The following is a 24,770-nucleotide window of genomic DNA, read 5'->3' as shown; positions in this document are numbered from 1 at the left end:
TGTCGTGGTGTACGGCTGGCAAGTCATGGTGAACGGACGACAAGTCTTAGTTGGAGTATGGCAAGTCTTAGTCGTCGGGCGGCAAGTCGTAGTCGTCAGGCGGCAAGTCGTAGTCGTCGGACGGCAAGTCGTAGTCGTCGGACGGCAAGTCGTAGTAGTCGGGCGACAAGTCGTTGTCGTAGGGCGGCAAGTCGTTGTCGTAGGCCGGCAAGTCGTAGTCGAAGGACGGCAAGTCGTTGTCGTAAGGCGGCAAGTCGTAGAAGTCGGGCGGCAAGTCGTAGTCGAAGGACGGCAAGTCGTAGTCGTCGGGTGGCAAGTCGTTGTCGTAGGGCGGCAAGTCGTAGTAGTCGGGCGGCAAGTCGTAGTCGAAGGACGGCAAGTTGTAGTCGGAGGACGGCAAGTCGTTGTCGTAGGGCGACAAGTCGTAGTTGTCGGTTGGCAAGTCGTAATTGTCGGGCAGCAAGTCATAGTCGGAGGAGGACACTCATCGTCAGGCCACATATCTTCGACTACGATTCGAAAATTTCTGTCGTCGTTTGGCGTGCAGGTGGACGGCGTACAGGTGGACGGCGTGCAGGTGGACGGAGTGGGATTTTCCTGCACCGGCCACAAAGGCGGCGCCTGCAGCGTGATGTGAAAAATGAATACTGGCGGTGGTGACGTGCACGGTGGCCGCTTCGAATTGTAGTATTCATGGCCCGTCCGCCGCTTCGAACTGTAGTATCCCTGGCCCATCCGCCGAACCGGGACTATCGTCCCGTGATAAGCCACCGCCGCCACCGATGACGACGACGAACTGGCCTTCGAGGGCGGTGTGGATGACCGGCGGTTCGTCCACGGCTTCATTATCCGCCGATTGACGAGTTTGTTTCGTACGATGGTGGAATGATCATCGCTGACCGATGCTGCAGATCTGTCACGGAACTTCGGAGGGACGGGTGACGGCTTCATCATCCGCCGATTGACGAATTTGTTCCGTATGGTGGTGGAATGATCATCGCTGTCCGATGCTGCAGTTCTGTCACGGAACTTCGGAGGGACGGGCGACGGCTTCATCATCCGCCGATTGACGAGTTCGTTTCGTACAGTGGTGGAATGATCATCGCTGACCGATGCTGCAGATCTGTCACGGAACTTCGGAGGGACGGGTGTCGGCTTCATCATCCGCCGATTGACGAGTTCGTTTCGTACGGTGGTGGAATGATCATCGCTGACCGATGCTGCAGTTTTGTCACGGAACTTCGGAGGGACGGGCGCGGCGTCCGACGATCGCGATATCGCGAGGACTGCGGCCCACACGAACAACGATATCACACACATACCGTGGTTGCAAAAACGCATAATATAAATAATGAATGTACAATAATATAATATGATGTCTGGAGAAAAATATTTTAGTAAGTACGATATATAATTATCATGCGAAGGTTCAGCAAATCGTTCCAGAATACTGTTATTTTACCGATATAATTTGATAGTGAAAGTTTTTTGGCGAGTATTTATTTATCGTTATTGAAACGCGCGAATAGACTATTTGGCCAGAAAGTAAAAATATCAAATCACGAAAAATATAATGGTTCATATTGTTCTATTTATCTGCTTTGGACGACCGACTGACTGCTTTTCGCGGCTGTTATTATGCCAAACAATCGTATGGACGACAATAATATTAATATCACTATACCTATATAATATATATTATAACGCCTCATCAATGAAATCACGCAACAGTCGCATAGATCAAAATATATTTTAATTAATATTATTCTATATGGTCAACGTATGCGGGACGAGGCCCAATCACTGACGTTCCTTTATGTATGTACATTATATTTACAATATCCCTATACACTTATAATGTGCATATTGTATAGGTACCGGTACGTCATATTATTATAATACCACTTATCCGTCGAATATTGGAATGCTGTGAGTGGCGTTGGGCCACGATTGAGTGAGTAACATCTTGAGAGTCGTATCGGCATTATTGCGCATGCCCGAATGCCACTTCAGTGCAAACTTATTACAGAGTTATACCGCAACGGTATTGGCAGAATGCCCCTGGACCAGCTTCCGGCCGTGCAGTTGGAAAAAATTAATTATATTCCAATGGTGATATTTTATGCATGAGGTATATCCTCAGAAATAATATTATATAGTTTTGAAATGAATTGTTGAAAATAAAAAAAAAACATAATAATTATAATTTATAGCACGCAATGCACATTGATTAGATGTATTGTATTTGTAAATAAAATTGCTTTACTGAATTATTTGTACACGGAATGGAAAGAAAATGAATCTAATTTTTCAAATTGAACGTCAGCGAAAACAACGTTTGCTTGTGATTACATTCATTTATTTTCTTTTTTAATTTACTGGATTTTATATTTTAGAATTAACTCTTTTAGAATGAAATTTACGCTTTTAGTCTCTTAACGACTTTGTATCGTGGGTCACCATTTCCGGCGGTCTACAGAGACGGTGGAAGTATGTGTAATATGTACCACCGTATATTATAATATATTGTACAGTATAATACTATAATGTGTTATTTTTATAGGAAATGTGAATTTAAATGATTATGGACTAGTGTACCTACCTATGTAAGTATATATTATAATCTGCTCATAAATTCAACTCACATTTCAAGGAAGCCCATCGATCAGAACCTATGGGGGCGACAATATTATAAAAAAACTAAGCACCAACGCCACCAACAAAATTGCTTTTATTAAATAACAGAAAATAGGTATACGAAATAGGCATATTATATCATCAGTAAAAATAATTAATTATTTACAATCAAAAAAATTAGTATCATCTTGCAACTGGGTGCCCTTGACATACTTATATAATATATGAGTGTACCCCTTAGAAATTCAGATGAAAAATTTCAGTTCGTTAAATAGATTTATTGCAAGCATGTTTTAATTACTAATTGCAGTAGTTATATTATGACTTTACACACCATTAGAAATCCATAACCACGTACTTAGCAAATTTGATGTGCTCTTAAGCTGTCGGTGATATTATGCCTTATTCTTTGTTATTCGCAGTTAAATTTTGTACTCATCATGTATAATACATTAAATAAGCCTTATTTATTATTCACCAGACTTTTCGTGCATCGTTCCATGTGTTCAGTTCTAGTATTTTCAACGCAGTTGAGTATTAAACATCTCGCTAATTATCATTAAAATTAGTTAACGAAGTATTGAATTTATGTCGATTTAAATCCTATTACCCGGTGTATTTTTGAATGAAAAGTTTACTATTTCGTTTGAAATCTGATTCGTACCGTAGCACGATTGAATATTATTATTTCGTTTCATACAAATTGTTATTTGTGTGCTTATGAAACTTATTAGTTCTTATAATATTATGATATTATGTCGATTAAACAAAATAAGTAAAACTTATATTGTTGAACATTTTAATATAATATAACTACATAGTTGTACAGACTACAATATATTATTATTGTAGCGGGTTAGCTATAAACCTCACGTCACGTAATTATTTTGCATATACGATGGTCTGACAAATGGACAGTTTAATATATTATACAATACTATACAGTACGGGCTAATATCTAATGGACATAGGAATCTCATTTTGACCTAAGTCGTTACACTACACATTCGGTTCTCCGAATGGATGTGTTAGCGTTTCGAATTACTGGCAACGATTGAGTGTACCGTAGTTACTGTTAAGTTTGGAAAACGTGAAGTTTTAAAGTACGAATTTCTACGTATATATAATATTATGTATATAATTGTATATGAAATATATTTTATGTACCTATATAGTTCGTCTTCGAATTTAGAATCGCCTTTGTTATACAGTTCAATAAGCAAGTCGTAGTTGTTTTTAAAGTTTTGCGATGAGGTCATAACCTCAACAAAAGCTCCGAACGCTTTTCTCGTTGACACACACTATTCACTATATGACTATAATACCTTACTCGAGTCAGTCACGGACCTACAATAAGAGACACACGTATTACAATATTAAAAGTAGGTATAAAACACGAAAAAGAAACGTAATCGGCTAGACTAGAAAATTGACGGGATGGTTTTTTCCTCTTTTTACACTCACCCACGATGAAGGAATTAAAGAAGAAGACTCGTTAACAGCGTTAAAATTAAGGCCCACCGTCGAAAATTTACGACAAATGGGGTGATGCGCAGAGACGGTGTAATCAAGTGGTGTAGAGGTATATTGTATATATACATTATTATGTATAAGGCACACGCGTCTCTGATGGGGTGCGCACAATTTGGAAGCGTACCTACGCTTTCGTTCTTCTTTTAAGGTATATAATATATGTGTATAATAAACTCCTAAGCTCGACCGAATGATTTAATGACCATTTTTTTTTTTTTTTGGTCGAGGGAGCGATTGTTTGAAGCGGTTGCAGACAATGGAATATATACCTGCACAGCGGCAGGTTTTAATTGTAAAAAAATAAAACTGCCAAATATAACACTTTTAAGCACGTCTATTGTAATTAATTATTTCGTATATATATAGTATAATTGTGAGCGACGAGGTAAGGGAAGGGTGGTTCGAGTGTTTATAACAAATATATATTTATTATTGTTCCTTTTTTTTTTTATATAATATACAATATATCAAACATTAGTCACCGTTACCGTCGCCGCTGCGGTAGTTGTATATAATATTAGTTTTATCCCCAGACCGGACGTTGGAAACTTGCCAACATTTCGGGGCAAACCGCTATTCCGTGCGATTCACGTATGCAATAATAATAATAATATGATAACCGGGGCGGCGGTTCTATAATTTTTTTTGATTTTCACTTATCCGATTCGATTCGTTTAATACAATTATACGTATATACGCATTCCTACATTATTAAATGATACACGCATAAATGTATGTGTAAGCAACAATATTATGGGACACGGTGATATAATAAATCACGTCGAGCACGTAAACGTTTTTCCCGTACGCGGTTTTGTCATATCGACCTATAACGTGCGGCGGTGCAGTGGTGGCGGGATATCATGGCGATTTGGTTGCGAAAAAAAATTCGCTTAATTAAAAGTCCATTATACAGATAGGGTTCGTAATTGAATTTTTTTATTTATTATTTATTTTTTTTTCATTTAATAGTTGTAATTTATCTGACGAAATCTTGTCCTGCACGCACCGCATCGTATATTATAGACACTCGTGCAACATTCGAGTCGTATAATCGTTATCACCGACACTATCGAAATAACGACAGCCAGACGCGTATTTCAACTACTACTTATATCATATAAGTGATAGTTGTTCGGTTCCACACTATAATAATATATGATAACAATAAAGTGCAAATTGCAGTTAGACAAACAATACGAGTAGGTATGTGTACACATGTATATTATAGGTAGATACATATCGATTGATATATTGTTAATTGAATCAGAAAAAAACGTGTACCTATATATTATAAATGTGTGTGTTTGTGTGTGTGTAATGTGTATGTTATGATTCATGGTCACGAGAGCATGTAATAAAACGGGTCTTTTAAAAAATAGTCGGTGTGGGTAAAAATAAAAAAAAAAATCGTAATTAACTCTGGGAGCGCGCGCGAGCTCGTAATTTTACAATCAGAACTCTTAATTGGGGGGCCACCCTAAAACTCCGCCGTAGATTTTCAATTAAAACGTTATTATTACGCGCAATATAATAATCGTATTAAATCATTATTGCAGTTGTAGTGCTTTATATGTATATTGTATTGCGTGTGGGTGAAGGCGCCCAGAGATTGGCCGCGACGGGAGATCGTTTTGAAAAACGGCATCGATCAATGTGCGTAAAAGGGCTCTGACGGGGCTCGAGTTTTAATCACGTTTAATGAACGAACGCCTCCGCCACCGACGAGGATACGCGCCCTACGACTTCGAATCCGGTCGACCGACTGTCGTATATATATTATTACAATGTATATTATAATATATTATAAAACATCTATCGAGCGCAGAAAACGCCAATTTTCCATCGGCTTTTCTCCATCTCTCTGAAGTCAGTTCGGTCGTTCAACTTCCCCCCCCCCCTCTCTCTCTCTCTCTCTTTTTCTCTCTCACTCTCTCTATAGGTACCTATATATATATATATATACCTTGATGGTATTATACAGAGTGATTTTTTACTGCAAATTATTTAGCAGGTGATTTTATGTATGTAAATCAAAATTCAAATAAGTAGTTTCTGAGTTATTAAAATGGTTATATTAAGGATAATAATCCTTAAACATGTGGTTTTATAAAAATATAAACTATATTCTGTAATATTAGATAATATGTAAGGTTCATTATACTTATATAATTTTTAAAAATTATTTATTCTGATAGTTCAATAGTAATTATTAACATTTTCAAATCATCTAAGTCCCCCATATATACTTAACCCATTAAGTACCATATAAGTATATAGTTATCCTTTGTACATAAATTTATATAAATCAAAAAATATTTTGATTTACATACATCAAAATTCTCAACAAAAAAATATCTACTAAAGTGAAAAAGTGGTGTAGTTCCTTTTTGAAAAAAATAAGTTCGAATTTTCACAAGATTATCCTTAAGTGGTTAAACAAATCTCAAATCTTAAGTATTTGAAAATATGATCTTCAGGTGTATTCAAAAATTCTAAAAATCATAATTTGAAATTTTAATGTCATTTAAGCATACAAATAGGGTGAGAATCAACCTAAAAAATTACCCTGTATATTAGTGTATATACACAACCGAATTATAATAATATATTGCACTTATATACAGGGGTCCACCGAACTTCAACGGTCTAATACTCATGCGAGATATGTCATTCTCGTCGCGTTATAAATGATACAAACCTCCCCTTCAAATTACTACGTGGTGTACATTGATAATAATATAAGGTTAATAATAAAGTAGGCCGCACGAAATTTTCGATTTTCTAAAACATAGCTGGAGTGCTGGCTGTAATTTTCGGGAAATCGAAAAATAAAAAAAACTAGGCTAACCATTTAAGCGAGTGCGATAAATCTCGTCGGAACGAAATCAATTTCGCGATAAGACCGAGTGCGTGGTATACTGGTATATAGCTTCCGGAAGTATATTACCCATCCCGTTAAAACTCTGAGATTTTGGGAAAAAAATAATACAAAATAGGTTTTCGATTGCATTCGTGAAATTTCGCAATCAAGTTCATCGACATTTACAGCCCCAGACATCATGTGGCCACATACACATACACAACAGTAGTTTAATAATATATAGATATATATTATGTACTAATAAGAGCGCGTCCGGCCGTGGTCATAATTTATAACTTATAAGCTCGCGGAGAGCACAATACGGACGAGCGTATATGAAATCCAATTTGGTCCAACGAATATAATAATATATACTTTCGAGAGGCGGAGTGGTCGGTGGTGGACTTTCGTTTGGTGATTTTTTTGCTTTCTTTATTTCGTTCGAAATTACACGCGAACCGTATCTGTGCAGCCCGAGTATTAGCGTCCAACTTGCTGCTCGAAAACGTCTTATTCGTATATAATATTATACTGTATATATACCTACCTATAGAATATATGCGAGTTTGAAACGGGAACCTCGAGTTTTTTCACGACTGAAACACTTTATCTCGTTTTTCTCACGGTAGGATTGGTCTATTTTACAAGCCCAACGGTGCGATATTAACTCGATTATTACACGCCTTGAACACGAAAACCCGTCGGAGGTTTCTTCTTTTTTTATTTTTAAGAAAAAAAAACTTTGTCTTATGTGTTTAATTAATTCATATCCATATACCGCGTTGGAATAGATTATACATATTTTATAATACACTTAACTGCAGTTAATACTTGTACAGTATATACATAATATTAGGAATATTTTTTTTTCCAAGACGACCGCTCACGCATAGATGATAATAACGTAAAATGACTGTAAACGACGCCCAGCCGTATACCTACGATGAATTAGTATAATACCTATTATAATTCTCAATAGCCTATATTATATAATAATATAATATGTGTAGTAGACACATAGATGATAATAATATATAATGCGGGATGCAGCATCGGGTGACTTGCCACCATCATGATGACGCCAACTCGCACGTATAGAACCATAATTTTCACTCCTGCAGACCTTAAAACATGTTTATACTTGTCACGACTAAATATAATATCACACAGGCCACGTGCAACGTACTCGTAAAAATTTATAAACGCGTTCACGTACTTATAAGATTATGATATGTGCGGTAGGCCGAGGTATGGTGCCCGGTATATTAATGCGCCATGAGTTCCGCGCATGTCATAACCGTAAAATTTTCGCAACGTGGCACCGCTAATTGTTTTGTGTAAGTAACTATTAAATAATTATCGTCCATAATTTATAGGGACGATATTTGCTAGACTAATTTGCTTAAAATCGAGGGTTAAAATAATAATTATACTGAGCGGGAATAGTTTTATTCGATAAAATTGTTTATCACATATCCTTATACACTTTATAGTGTGTAGGTAGTTCAATGTTGTACGTAGTAATGGATTCACCGACCTGCATACAACTATACAAGACAATATAACACACATATAGACATATTATTTTATATTCTTCTCCTTCTCTTATATTTTATGAATACGATTTACGTTTGTTAGTAGGTATAGATAGGGTACTCGCTAATCTCAGAAATTACGACTGGACCGATTTCAATACAAGTGATATCAAAAGTTTTTAGGTTTTTTGTTTCTTCTTCCAACCCATACAGGGTGGCGGCTCACACATGAATTTCGTTTTGAATGATTTTTTATTTATACACAATACACATGTAGGGTTGCTATGGGATTTTTCTAAATAAAATAAAATAATATTTAATTTATTGTTCGTTATTCCATAATATTATCAAATCCACAACAAAAAGCATTGTCTTTATGTTTGAAGCGTTGAGACTCAAAACTATATTCGACAAAAGGTTCAGAGATTGTTCATAGAGATATCAGGAAAGTTTAGATGAAGGGATGACTAACCTGCGGCTCATGGTATATTTTAATGCAGCCCACGTCAATTTTAAAGACCATAAATTAATTATAGTATAATAGGTATGAGAAAAAAAATTAAATTAAGAATATAAAACTAAAATATTTCTACTCGCTAATCAGTAATTGTTATTGTATAATTATTAAACGTATTATTATTGAAATGTGTGAGGCCCACGCATACTCGCTTAAAGTGGTGCAGTTTTTCAAAAAGGTTTGTTAAAACTACTCTCTATAAATCAGTCTAATCTAATGGTGTTAGTTTATAGAGTGTAGTTCAAAAACATACTAAGAACTATACCCAATCCGCCACATGCGGATTGTCCTTATCGGTCGAATTCATTCATTACCTCAAATTTAGATGGATACACCTAAGCAGGTTTTCCCGTGAGCTGATGTAGGTTCATAAAAACAAGCACCATATATAATGCCGTTTTATGTTTATTAATTTTTTCCAGATCGAAGAAGGTTCATACAGCTAGTATATAACAATGTAATATTATGTAAATATTCAATACATTTTAGAAATTTTTAAACGTAAATTATTTTTATAGGAGCACTTACAATTTTAAAATAGTATTTTAAATTTTTAACACAACATAATGCAACATTTGCTTATGTCGAGGTGAGCGAAGCGAGACAAGTGCCCAACACCGTGCAATTTATTCTCTTACAGTATTTTTTTTTTACATTATTCCGTCGTCATATTTTCGTAACCCAATTCCCTTAATATTTCATACATTTCATTTATTAGTATATAGCTCATATAGCTATAAAACTAAAGAAAAAAACGTTCTACATTTTAAAAAGCAAATCACTTCGATATTAGTTTGAAAATTATAAATTACACAAGGAAAATGTTTATTATTTTGACCGAAACTTAAAAGATAGTTTTACTTTAAAACAAAACTATTTAAGTTAATTCAATTTATATTCTATCAGAGATGGCAAACATAATGATCACTAATTACATAAATATGACTCGTGGCATTTAGTATTAAAATCCTAATTTTTTAATTTACTAAAATCTTAGATCATTACTGTAATTGTTTCTTTATAGTATTATTTTTAATTTATGAAAAAAATCCAAAGTTTGGACGTAAATGTAACGGAAATAATAATCCCTATGCTGATGAGTAATATTTAATGGTATACCTACCGTTTATTATTTTTGTTTCTTTGATGTTTGAAATCATGTATTATTTTAGTGAAACAGAAATGAAAAATTATTTCAAAATATTTATTTTACGTACGCTATTTCAATAAAATATTGACTCAAGTCGGTTAGGTATATGTGCATATTATATTGACAATATGTATAAATTGTACAATAATCAATGTACAATAAATACGCACATTTTGTATACTTTTTACTCGGGCGTATGTGTAGTAGTAAACGAGTTTTCGTTATATCGTAATACGACCGCGGTGCGGCGCTGTTTTTTTTTTTTTATCACACGTCAAAATTGTTGACGACTGCGCGTACACGTCCCTCATCTACTCGCTAGAAAAGTAATGTCAATCGTTTTTTCTATGTCCTAGCCGAAAAGTTAAAAAAGAAAAAAAAAATAAATAATAAAAATAAACAACCGTCCGACCGACCGACCGACGATCTCAGGGACACCCAATAACGTTGCCCCGAGTCCCGAAAAACACACGTTTTATGTTTGTTTTTTTTTCTTTCCGCCCAACCTACCCATATCGTGTCTTGATTTATTGCGCGGCATTATTATATACGCGTATCACCCACACACGCAGAGAGAAAAAAAAACGACTGTATAAAATGTTTATCTTTTCTCTCTCTCTCTCTCTATCTTGTTCATTACCTATATAATATTATTATACTCTACTCGACTCGCTTTTATTTCGTCTGCTCTCGAGCTCCTTATCCGTCCGTCACACACACACACAGCGTGTCCTTATCTTTCTCTCTTTGTCCCACTCGTATAATATTCTATTATATCACTCATATAATTCTCTGCGTCTACGTCGTTTTATACCCTATCACTCTCTCCCTCTCCCTCTCCCCCTCCCTCTCCCTCTCCCTCTCCCTCTCCCTCTCCTTCTCCCTCTCCCTCACCCTCTCCCTCTCCCACTCCCTCTCCATCACCCTCTCTCCACGGGCGTAATTCATTCTGACTATGACGGGAAAATGCGCCAACGACAGTCATCCAGCTAGAGATATCTGGGTTACCTATATACCAGCCCGTCATCGCGTGTAATGCAGGATATTATTATCATACGGTGACTCGCGTGTACGTTGGTCGTAGTGCTTCCTTTACGCACGTACGAATTGCATATACATCAAATTATATATACATATACGTTAAGTGTGCGTTGTGCGTATACGCACGCGTAAACCAGGACAGCACCTAGGTGTGGGTATAACAGATGGACAACTGGGGAACGGAGTTGGAATGGATCTGGAGTGGACCCACCAATCCTGGTGATATATTTTTTTTAAGCATACCGTAATGGATACTAAACTATTAAATTACTCTCATCACTTAGGTTTACTCTTACTATTATCTAAATTAATTTACGTATTTAAAACGATTGTGGAGGCAACAAAATTATAAATACTCATTTCATTTTTGCAAGTATGACTTTAATAGTTTAATTGATTATGAACTTATACCAAAAAAAAAATTATACCGTCTGTCGATGTTATTATTACTCATTTCATTTATATAAAACAATGAAAAGAAAAAAAAACAGTACCAGCGATTGAATAGTTTTGAAAACTCGCCTTGGCTAGAATATTCAAATATCACCTGAAGTGTATTCAATAAAACATATTATATACGATTTTTTATTTTAATTATGGAAGCCGGAAGGTTTTTATAAAATATGACAGTTGCAAAAGTTAGCGATATTAATTATTCATTCATTAGCTATTAAGAAATTATGGTTTGCTAATTGCTAGATATTCACATTGCACAGTAGTACTTACTATCAGACAAATTCTACTCGGTTTTCAATCAACTTTTTATAACTTATAATATATAAACATATTAGAATTGATAATAAAATATAAAGTAGCAAAAATATAGGGCTATTGCTTACGTATAGATTATAATACCAATATTATTTTTATAGGGTGCATACTGGACATACTGGACAAATATTGCATTTCGTGATTATCCAGAAGATGGTCCAGATACATTTCACGGCCAAGAATATTTAATCAAATATATTTATGGTGTTATGATTTTTAATAAATAAAATCAGTATACGTTGGCTTCTCAAATCGTCAGGTAAGCTGTTTTTCCGATGTCTCATATAACAATAATATCTGTCGTCTGCAAATATACATATACAAAGGAAATAGATATTTTTTTTTATACCACACGACAGATATTATATTATCATATAGGTATTAAAACACAATATAGTATCTGAAAAGTGAGGAGAATTCGTCCGCTCAAGAGTTGAATATAATATAGCCGCCTGATGTGCAGTATTATAATAATATACGAGAGTTACTATATTGATGACCGATCGGAGGTGCTAAGTTCTTTCGTTTCGTATCGTGTACCAGGCACACTGTACCTATTTATTATAATATCCAAGTGTCGGTGAAAACGACGTCCGGATCGTCGCGCGGACACAACAATTGTACGTACCATTATATTATATTGTGCACCTGTAGATACCGTACAAGGAACGAAATAAGAAACTGAATAAAATGAAACGTAACTAGACGGGAAAAACTCAATAATAATATGTGTAGGAACTCTAAAGGATAACGAGCGTCGTGTTTTTTCGTACATGCGCGTCTCCATCGTGACGCAGTTGTCGCCGTCGATGTCCTTTCCGCGGCCGACAAAGGAGCCCTCGCGTGTTTGCCGAACCTACCTATATATTGTATAATAGGTAGGTAATATTATTAATATGATGTAATAACTAATAACTTACTGCCGTGTGCGTGTTTCGGCCGTTCGGCTTTTTCTGCTCGAAATGTAAGAACCGACCTTGACGGTAGAGCTGATTGTATAAACGTTGGCGCGGTTATAGTCCTAAAAAGTCCTCTTTCAGACATTAATATTTAACACGTCATGCCGGAACTACGTTACTTCTTCTGTGTCTCACTCTTGCTTTTGAAATAATAGCAAACACTCCGTACATTATACAGGGGGATTAATCTAACAATGGACACTCGTTATTTCGAAAAATTTTAACTTTATAACTTACAGTTCAAAGTGTAATCAAATATACCTTTGAGTGGATACTTCGCCGACAAAAATTATGGTGAACAATTTACGAACATTTAACATTTTACAAATTTTTGAATTATTTAGTGTTTACTGTAAGATGAAAGACCACAATGCTGTCAAATGAGTCTATATTATTGTATACATTTTTAATTGTAGTTTATTTAATTAAAATACCCATTTTTCATGGTATATCTACTATTTTGTTTATCAAACTATATCACTATATTAAATTGAATATTGTTTTTTAATTGATAATTTCAATATATCTAAAAAAAAAATACCATTTAGACTGTAGTTTTATTAACCACGGTGTATATTGTATATATCAAAAATAATATTCAATAATATTATATCTTATTACCGAAAATACTGTTATTGATAATTATCAAAAAAAAAATCAAATGTATCAAATATCGAGTATAGGTATCGAGTATCTATTTAATATATTTATACATAGTTAAACATGTTAGTATCGAGTATCTTCTAATATCTAAAAAAGGTACTGAAATCTGGTGTCGAAAATAAAGCCGTACCCATACGTATATAGGACCCCTACATTGTAGGCACCTACTTGTCTTAAGTATTTTACTGTAATGCCTGCAATTCATGTTTCTCTTATTATAATATTATCATTTAATGTATGCCACATTATAGGTTATACTTGGTCTGTACATTTTTAAACCAGATTATTACTTTTACAAAAATATATTATATATATATTTTATTTATGCGGACTCATTACAGTAATAATGTATGACCACGGTGTTTACCTACGGGATTTCATCCTATAATATCGTGTATAGGTATAATATAATAGTTGTATATCTTATGTGTAATTTGTCTTCTCGGTTGACTTGTACAAACACTTATTTTTTGATCAACGATATACATACTTCAGTAGGTATCGAATATCTCATTAGCCAGCAAACGGCGATAAAGTTTAATAGATAGCATATAGTATAATGTATCCGTATGAAAATACACAGGAACACAGGATCAAACACATCATTATGTGTATTATTACAACAGAGAAAACGCGTTGGTATATACCTATATACTATTACATAATATAATATATCATAAGCTTCGCGAAAACACCAATGATCAGTCCGTGGATTTATAGATTAGTCGTAGTCGTCTTGCAGACGACCTTAAAGTCAATTCACACAAGGACTAAAGGATTCTTAAAAATCGAAAGGTCAATGCGACGGGGATCAATCATTTAGCCCACCCGGGGCTATAATATTATGTGTATTACACTTACACAATACACATACGTCACTGCAACCCCTAAAATATTTTACTTTTTTAAATATGTCCTATAAGTTTATAACTTATAAGGCAATTACATATCAAAATCCATCGAGCTCGGTTTCAAATATTATACGCTTATTATTTTATCGATTTACCCTTGTGAATAAAACGACAGCAGTGCCATATATGTGTACGAAGGTAATATCAACGTGGAAAATGTCCAATGCATAGTAATAACCACATACTCCTCCAACCTCCAATGGTGATAATTTATAACGTTTTAATGAAAATTGTTTCTTAATAATTCGTGTATGATTATCGAGAACAAAATACCAAAACAATTAATCGTATGACGTACATAATATTATTAACGAACGAGTTCTTAAAAATCGTTTTAAATTACGTCTATGTACGATTTAATAAACTAGTTGTTTATTGCATGAATCATGGAATCTTGTAACTTCAAAAATTTAATTTAATTTATTATAATATTAAATGTAAATATTATAACCAACAAAAACACTCCGCCAAAATCCGTGTGAAAAAAACGCAACGTATAAAAAAAAACTGCTCTAAAAGTTGTGATACAATTATTTTATAGCTAAGTCTTAGATAGGCGAATTTAAAACACTTTTGATTAGTAATACATTACCAATTTCAACGATACTACTATATATATTATGCTAAAGTTTTTTTAAATGTTTTACTTAAGTCATCGAGTTAAGATCAATTATTTAGCAGACTATTTTAGCATAAGTGAAATCTATAGTTCAAAGACTATAAAATGATATCACAAATTTTAATTTAATTAAATTTTTTATACTTAGCGTTTTTTTTACATGGAGTTAAGGTGGAGTGCTTTTGTTGGGATATCACACGTTATACATTTAATACAAATTTTTTCTTAATTTGTGTACGACGTGCAAGAACAAAATACCAAAACAATTAATCGTACATAATATTAACGAACCAAAGTTCTTAAAAATTGTTTAAAATTACGTCGATGTACGATTTAATGAACTACAGATGTTTATTGCATAAATCATGCAATCATGTGCTTTTAAAAATTTAATTTACTATAACAATAAATGTAGATGATATAATATTATTAATATAACAGTAGTACTAGTTTATATCAGGGTCCTTTTTATTTGTTTATTTTTTTTCGTATTAATGTAATTGCTTACAGTCTGATTTCAAACGCCGACATTATTTTATTTGCAATTAATTATATTACTTAAGTAGTACTCTGGGCTTCCTCGGCTTTTAATAAAAGTAATATTATACAGTTTTTATTTAAATATAGAGTCTATTCTACAGCGGGGGATACGTCTGTGAAAAAAAAACATGTTAAACTTGTGCATTGATAATAAATAAAACAACTGACAATTCAATTCGATACTATTAAACTTATTAACAATGATTTAAAAGCAATACGATGTTAATAAGATTTTTAATAAAAGAGTACAAGGACCGGAGGCGTTTAAAACCATTTTACGTTGTATTATTATACTATAACAGAACTATTTTCTTTTTACGATTAAATTATAGGAATGCTATATTAAAACTCTTGATAAAAAATGTTTTGCATTAAAGAGGGATTATGTACGGTTCTTTTGATGTCGGTCCAATGATAATTTTTAAACGCGACATTTCTCGCTCGTGCTGTATTTGTATTCGTCTGAAACCTAAATTATTGTTGCGAACAGAATCAAACCGTTTTTATTTAATAATAGGTACACAACGTCAAACTCCAGCCAAAACAGAAACTATAAAATGTTACAAAGATTATGGGCGCGTAGACGAACTAAACATCGAGTTTAGCGGTACGTAATTGCAAACAGGGTAGTGTGTACGATTACCACGATAGTCGCGAAATAATATTTATCATAACAGTTGATGATAATATACCCTCCACAATAAACATAAGTTCGATTGGGAAATTGAATAACAATTACAATTATAGAAAGTATCGAAATAATAAATGTATAACTGGGATTTTTAATCGAGATTTTGAATATTTTGATTTGTCGAGGTATGATTCGATTGTTTTTTCGATGTTTTTTCTATCTGTATCAATAGGTCGTAATATATAGAGACTAGATTCACCTATATATGACAAACAACAACAAATTGTGTTAGGTAGGTACGCCAAGTAGGTATATTAAAGTTTATTATACAAACTGTTAACCATTGATTTGTATTATGATTTCCTATGAGAGAGTTATAAACAACTACTGTACTATCGTTGTACTACTGTATTAAGGATACGAACGATTGATTGATATAAAAGTCACAAGATTTTAGTTTACACATGCGCACGGTGCGTCTCTGAATAGCAGACAATTAAAAAAAAATCTCGGTGACTAATTTCGTGTGTCCTGGATGATTCTTTTATATTGAAACAAAAGAATTTAAAATGTCTTCTTATTTTAAGCGTTTAAGAATATATTATGTTATTTTAAATTTTTTTACGACTATCGGAATTTAATCTCAAGACTTAAAAAAAAATCCAATTCCTTATATTATTTAGTCAGTTCACGCGATAACAATATATAAATAATCGGTCTTTTATACTGAAACAGGGGACGCATATTGGTTTACGATCAGTAAAAACTAAAAACCCACATCGTGAGCCCATCATGGTGAAATAATAATCGCGACGTGGTGTGGGTAAGGGTCGTCCCGTAAAGACGGCCGATTTCATATACATATAATACTCCATTTCATACAACGACGCGGCGCTTGTAGGGACGATTGAAAAATCGTAGAAATTTGACGGTAACATTTTCTCCTCGCGCTGGTAACGACCCTAAATTAAGACTTCGCTGAGCGGAATAAATACAATGATAAATCCTCCGATTTCGACATCGCTGACTGAAGTGTGATATATCGATGACTGTGCGGCGAGGCGGCGGCGGCGGCGAAGGAAGTGCCAGCCGGGATTATTCCCGTCGGTTATTTAGCGTTTTGTTGCTGCAATGTCCCGCGATCAATTTATTGCGAAAGAAACACTGTTCGGCGGAGAGCGATCACCGCGGTGCGTATTTAATAATAATTAAAGTCACCGTACACTGTCAGCTCAGATGTGTATTGTAAATAATAATATGATATAATATATACAATTATAATACGCATCACGCTTAAACAAAAAAAAAAAAGACAAAATCATATTAAATTCGACTGGTTGAACGCAATAAAGGACTATAATATTATTATGTAATGACCACATTTTTACTACCTACTATCTTCCTTGGAGTGTATTTTTGGGTGCACGTGGTATAGGCACTATAGCGCGTCACTATATTAGACCTAAAATTTAAAATTAAATATCATATTATTTTACTGGAGGGCTTTGATATGCTGCAGTTGCGTTTATAGTTTTTTCCTTGTTTTAACGTTCCAATTCATGGCTAAAATATAATATTATCTGAGCTCTATACATTTTTTATGTGCAAATTTTTCGAGGATGTATATAATAAAAGTTTAATGAAATTATTTATACTTTTTTTTTTACCAAATTCATTTTTATTTGAAAATGCAGTACACTATAACCGTTTATTTTATTCTTAAAATCAATGTATATAAAACATTAATTTAGTACAACTGATTATTTTTAAGTGAAATTTTGTGTATTAGTGCTGCAGGACGATACGTCGATATTACATAGTTTTAACAAAACACAGTTTAGTTCTACGCTTCTACCTGTAACTAATATCTACAGAACAATCGATATTATTTTTTACTACCGATAGGTTACCTACTGAAAATCGTTAATTGTAATGAAATGAGTATTTACAGTGAGTGATAATTTAAACTCGTTATACATCAATACAGTACAATAATATTATGAAATATCGATTTATGAAAAAACTAATTTCGGATATTATTTTTTTTCTGACCATATAATAAATGTAGTATCCATGGTATGGGGTGGGCACTGGCGGCCGACGTACAATTTTTCACTGGCCCGTGCTACATTTCAATCCAGCTTATAAAAATATAAAATGTTAAGATTTCTATGTATTTTATTTTATTATATATTTATATTTATAAATTTATTAAAATCGATAAAATGTTTATCGTAAAACGTAGATATAAATTCTTATCTAGTATTGAACTATTAAATTTAAATAATATTATATTATTTATAGGGGTATAGTTAACATTAGGCTTTCTATTTTCTTTCTATGTTCTCTGGCCCACTACATTTTAGCACATTCAAAATCTGCCCTCTAGTAGCGTTGAGTTGCCCATCCCTGGTAATTAGTATACTCAATAGTTTTGTTAATCGCATTAATATAATATTATGAATACTTTTATAATGTATCTTAGTTTAAATCTGATAACCGAAAAATAGTTGAAACTATTCAAAAATGAGATCTTATTTGTTTGTTCTTATACAAATGACATAGATGAAAATAAATATTACATTGTTATTTGCATTATATTATTTTGTATGGTATAGGTGTTTAAGCAGTTAGTTCTGTTATATTCAAATATAATATAAGTCATTAAAATTAGTGGGTTTTGAGTGTTTGGACTGTCAAATATTTTACGATGAAATATTATCAAATTATCACCGTCCACACATCATTTTTACTGTAGGAAAAATTCATATATATGAAGTATATAAAGTCAATATTATAAACGTATAAAAGATTTCAATTCACTTTCCCATCTATATATATATTATTTATTCTTATTCCTCGAAACTATCCAAGTATACCAGAATAATTTTTGGGATTCCTAAAAAAACATGTTTTTTAATGAAAGCCATTAAAAATGTCAACGAATGAATTATGATGTTTCATTTTTAAACAATTTCGACGGATACTTGGACTGATGTCAAAACTATAACTTCTTCGAAGCCATACGTTCATAATCTGAATTCGTTTTTTCTTTGACGCATTAGAATATAATTATTATAAGCTATTTTGTATACATAATTATTAAAAAAATTAGCTCAATTAAAATGTCTAAAGTGTATTTATAGTAGAAATCACTTAGTGAATAACTGCTCTGAATATATTAAGAACAACCACTTATAATAATCTATTTTTAAGTCCCGGCGAAAATTCAACACAAATTATTACAGATTATAATATAATAATATTATGTTAACGTCTAATATGACACATGAGCATGGTCAGATAATTTGAATATTCTCGGTGGTGCCTCGGAGGTCGTATAATAAAACGACGTTTTTAAAATATTCGGAGATCGACTGCGTATAATAAATAAAAACAAAATTAATTTCCAATCAATATTATAGCACACACGACAAATACGCACAAGTTTCAGATTCAATGACGTCAATGCTGTTTACTGAATATGTTTCCACAAACTCGATGGTTATACTGCAAACCTTAAATCGACCAATGAGTTATAGACCGATGGACAATAATATGAAAGTCGACCGACTCGGTGCCTGACCCGATCGAGCAGCAGCCAAAATCTCGGGTTGGATTGGGTTGAACAGAAATACATTAGTCATTGCGCCATTGCGGACCTACTCGACTTCACGGCTAATACAATATGTTAATGACATATTATAATATTAACATACACTGTATGTTAAACATAAAACTGTTAAAATTGTTTTTAAATGTATATGATATCTATTCGTAAAATCATAATTGAAGCATTATAATTATTTATATTTATACATACCTACGTATTATATTATTTATGTGCGCCGAGTTATTTTGCCTATTCGAATATATTAATATGTACGCGTGATTTACATATTACATTATATAGCTAATAATAAAGCCAATACACATATAGTATGTCTGTACGCTACAGTAAACTATATATACGCTGCGCAATCGCGTATAATATTATTATAATTTCATGAAATGTGTTTCGTTCGGTTTTCAGCGTATCGCAATATGATACCTGCCGTATAACGTTATAATAATATAAAATCGCGCGTTAGGTCTCATTTTAAAATAATATAAAATCGCGCGTTAGGTCTCATTTTAAAATAATATTGTCAACGCCGTAATTTATATTACAATTGAAATGATCGGTTATAAGGAGACGGAGAAATTGATGACAGTACGTTTCGCATATACGTCCGTATTAAAATATATACACAGGCTTCGCGGGCTATAACCGACTGGGGATTGCAGGAATGAATCTCGTTGTATTGGTCGTACAAAAAAAGAAAAAAAGTGGCACGAAGAACACGATCATTATAATATTATTATGTATGCGAATAACGCGAAAACCCGATTTGTCTCAATTCACGTCAACTAAATTGGATGACTTATTGTGTATGCGATTCGAGTTTATTCTGCAGTGTATACGTGTACGACATAGTGTATACATTAGCTATATATTTAATATGTAAAATGCACATAGGTACGTACATATTATTGAAAAATATATTCTTAATATAAAACGTAATAATATATGTGAGGAAATTAACGATTACCCGCGGAATTAAACCGCGAATAACACAATTTTCTTACACAATTAATACTTCGTTCATATTATAACAAAAATATATAATCATAATTCGATATCTACAAGCGTGCAATAGTTATTATAAAAAGTGATCGAATGTACCGACGTAATACAATATATTATACGAAGTACCTTTATTTACTGCACTTATACCTTTGGAGAAATTCCATTAAATTTTAGACTGCACGATACTTTCATTGGTCCAATAATCGTAAAGACAAATCGAGTCATTGAAGCCAATCGCTTGGCTTGCGTACGCTATATTTTTATAAATTAATACATTTTATAATATTTTTTATAAATTAATAGCGCACCAACAGGTTTAGCGACTGACGAATTGACCGGAGTTCCACCACGGCCGTTTCCCGTGCAGAGCAGACTGAGGATTGCGTCTTATTATTTTAGGTATCACATCACGAGACAGGTCTATATTATATTCAAGATTTTCGAGAAGAAAGGTTCGATACGTATCGGATAAGGAATAGTTACGTACCAAATCGTATAGTCCGATACGGTTAGGCTTGTAATTTAAAAACTTATCTGTAACGTCCGCGCGACGGCCGACCTACGCTTCGACGTGGCTTTCCTCAATTGTCAGCCACGTCTACAATATCATAGATTAATTTTATTAATGAACTAGTTATTTAGTGTATGACACTACCAACGTGACCAATAATTTCTCGGCCATTCGATTACAAAATAATTATTACTATCCCACGGCGGCGTCCTGTATAGGCTATTTAGCTACACCACTGTGGTGTAATCAACATTTCGGGGATGGGAACATCACGGTAACAAAATATTAGGTATATATTATACAAAATTGATATTTATTGCAATATGGTGCTGCCGTTATCATCGTAGTTTAATTAAACACACTGGCCAAATGAATTTTCTTTCAACAACTATACTGCGGTTATCGTCGCATTACCATCGTTAATGTAATAAATTGCTGTTATCCATAAATATTTACAAACGAATTATGATTTAAAATAAATTTCAATCCTCACGTTTTATTATCTTTATATACACAAAAGATAATTTAATAAATATGTACTTAAAATTTTTTATGTTCATGTGGTACGTATTTCCGACATCGTCTGGGACGGTCGTTGTCTTCAATTATTATTATTATTACGTTTACCCGCCATCGACCACCAAAATGGCAGTCGGGACCCAGCCGTGTGACGATGTTCCAAGCACGACCACCAAAATGGCAGTCGGGACCCAGACGGGGGACGACGTGGAAAGCACGACCACCACCCCAACCACGAAAAACGATTGTCAATCAGTGCCTGTGACCATTACGTGCCGCCCACCGCGGCCGAGGTCCTCGATGCGAAATCCGATGATACTGTGGCCATTCCGCAAACCGCCGTCTACACCATGTCCGTCACCATCTCCGTCTACACCGTGTCCGTTGCCACCTCCATCTCCACCGTCTACACCGTGTCCCTCGCCACCTCCATCTTTGGTACCGCCATCAACAACACCCCCGTCAACAACTATGTCTACACCATGTCAACCGCCACTTCCGTCACCGCTTCCGTCTCCACCACCGCCATCAACAAGACTGTCTACGGTATGTCCGTCAAAAACTCCACGATCAACAACTCCGTCTACGGTATATCCGTCAAAAACTCCACCATCAACTACTCCATCTACGGTATGTCCGTCAACAACTCCGCCTACCCCATGTCCGTCATCAACTACCTTACTCACGAAACTACCTCCATGTACTACAACCACGGACTGCCCATTTGATACCATTGACGAAGAGTTAAATGAGTCACCATGGATGTTACCAGACGTGAAACCACCACCAATTAGGGTTTGGACCGTAACCACCACATCGACCATCCGCCCGACAGCTTCCACCACATGTCGTCGATCGTCTATCGCACGAACAAGACCTATAATATTTGTGCCTGAGGTTGCACGCCGTAACCGTTATCTAGTATTTTAAGATTTTAAGTTTATTTTATGTTTTTTTGAAAATGTTAGTATCATAATTTATTATATTGTTATACATTTTATATAACGAAGTAAAATACAGAACATATTTTAGTTTCTGAAAGTGAAACAAAGAATGTATTAGTGTTTAATAAAAAAATAGTTTTTTGTGTGCGTGTCTTTAACGAAGAATAACGGTTTGAGTTATTTTTTTTAGTTTAAAAATATTATTCGTGGTACTTTAAACAATATAATATAACGTAGGTAAATCATTATAATATATTATACATACAATGAAATTTTCAAATTCACAATATTACTATTAGTAAAATAAATTACTTTAATAGCAATATACATAAATATTCATATCATATAATATTTTTATTATTTAGTAATACCTATGGCCGTCAGTCCGTCTTCGTTCAGAATCGTTTTTCGTATACAACGATATGCAGAGCTCGTAAGTTCGTGTCCTAAAATAAGCATGCACTTATACACTAAAAACTGGAAAAATATGAATTTAAATATGCTTTAAAAGTTCAGAAGTATATGCATTTATATGCAGCGAAAATCTTAAACTTTGAACTAATAACATGTGGAGTAAAAAAAAAAAGAATACATTATAAGCATTTTTTTAAATAACAAGAAATATATATTCATATTTTTAAAAGCATTATTTTTAATAGTTTTATGTTGTGACAATTCTCATACATTTTATACAGTGAAAAAACATAAATTATTACATTTTTCATCAACATTTTGGTTTTTTCATAGTATCTATTTCACGTTAGTAAAATAATTAATAACATTTAATAGGAATATCATCGAAATTATGAACAATATACCTAATAAAATAGAAAAACTTGTGTGTATGCCAAATGGTCAGTTTAGGGTAGTAGGAGTCATTTGATCACCTTATGACGCTCACTCTGTTTCTAGCTTTAATTTATTACACACTGGTTTTTTATAAAACTATTTTAGTTCGAGTGTTATAATTTAAAAAGTATACCGAAGCCAGAGACTATTAGAACTATTCAATTGTTATACCCATCATAAACAAAAAGGTTCAAATTCTTAATTCAATATGAATATTTATTGTGGTTCTAAGGGTATTTTTAATAATTTAAAATATCGAATTTTAATCAACGTTTTTAAGAATGTGCGTTTTATTTTTTCAATAATATGATTGTACAGGGCTTTGCACTCGAATCAACCAGAACCGTAACACCTCCAAAAAATCAAACACCCGATACCCATATAACCCAATAATGATTCTATTTTCAAAACACCTGAATTAACTATAAAGCCTGAATAAAACATTCTGGTTAACCCGAAACCCAAATAATTTTTCTTTTACAATCTCCATGTGATATTTAATTTTGTATTTATTTTATGTAATGAGTTCGAATTTATAGTTAATTATTTGTTTAATTATAACAATTTTTGGAAATTTTTCTAAAAAATTAAACATTTTAATATTAACCCTAATAATAACGGTTATTAACGAGCGTCATGCGTTGGGCGAGTTACCTTTATACCCACATAATAAAAGTCATGTGTTTGGGCGAGTATGATACAATATAAAAGATAAAAATATATGTTTGTAAAGATTAAGATAAAAATAATATATAAAATCTAGAGGGAATTTTATATCTATTTAAATATGGCACATTATTTTAATTTTTAATCATTCAATTTTATTTTTATTTACATTTTTTAATTTTAATAATATTTTAACTTGATTTTCAATCATTTCAATTTTTAATCACACACAAAAAAAAACCATCCACTTTTAATCATACCCGTGGAATTTATGGACAACT

The 24,770-nt window shown here is 33.4% G+C and overlaps 2 protein-coding genes across 2 annotated transcripts in view; both read left to right on the top strand.

Moving 5' to 3' along the window:
* The window catches only part of LOC132942584 (cardioacceleratory peptide receptor), a 237,445-nt gene that overhangs the window by 127,529 nt on the left and 85,146 nt on the right, over positions 1 to 24,770 (top strand). Inside the window, exon 4 of the mRNA XM_061011133.1 lies at positions 12,149 to 12,306. The gene's annotated coding sequence lies outside the window, so the exon portion shown is untranslated. The remainder of the gene's footprint in view (positions 1 to 12,148; positions 12,307 to 24,770) is intronic.
* Positions 22,157 to 22,960, top strand: LOC132943551 (uncharacterized). The gene has a single exon (XM_061012590.1). It carries the CDS (start codon positions 22,157 to 22,159, stop codon positions 22,958 to 22,960), a length of 804 nt encoding a protein of 267 aa, XP_060868573.1.

Source organism: Metopolophium dirhodum, chromosome 4 (assembly GCF_019925205.1).
Source record: "Metopolophium dirhodum isolate CAU chromosome 4, ASM1992520v1, whole genome shotgun sequence".
Classification (NCBI taxonomy): Eukaryota; Metazoa; Arthropoda; class Insecta; order Hemiptera; family Aphididae; genus Metopolophium; species Metopolophium dirhodum.
The sequence above is the reverse complement of the archived record's forward strand: the minus strand, read 5'-3'. Positions and strand labels throughout refer to the sequence as shown.

What these genes read in the sequence shown, in the direction of transcription:
- LOC132943551 (XM_061012590.1), top strand. Translation starts at nt 22,157, where the DNA reads ATGGCAGTCGGGACCCAGCCGTGTGACGATGTTCCAAGCACGACCACC.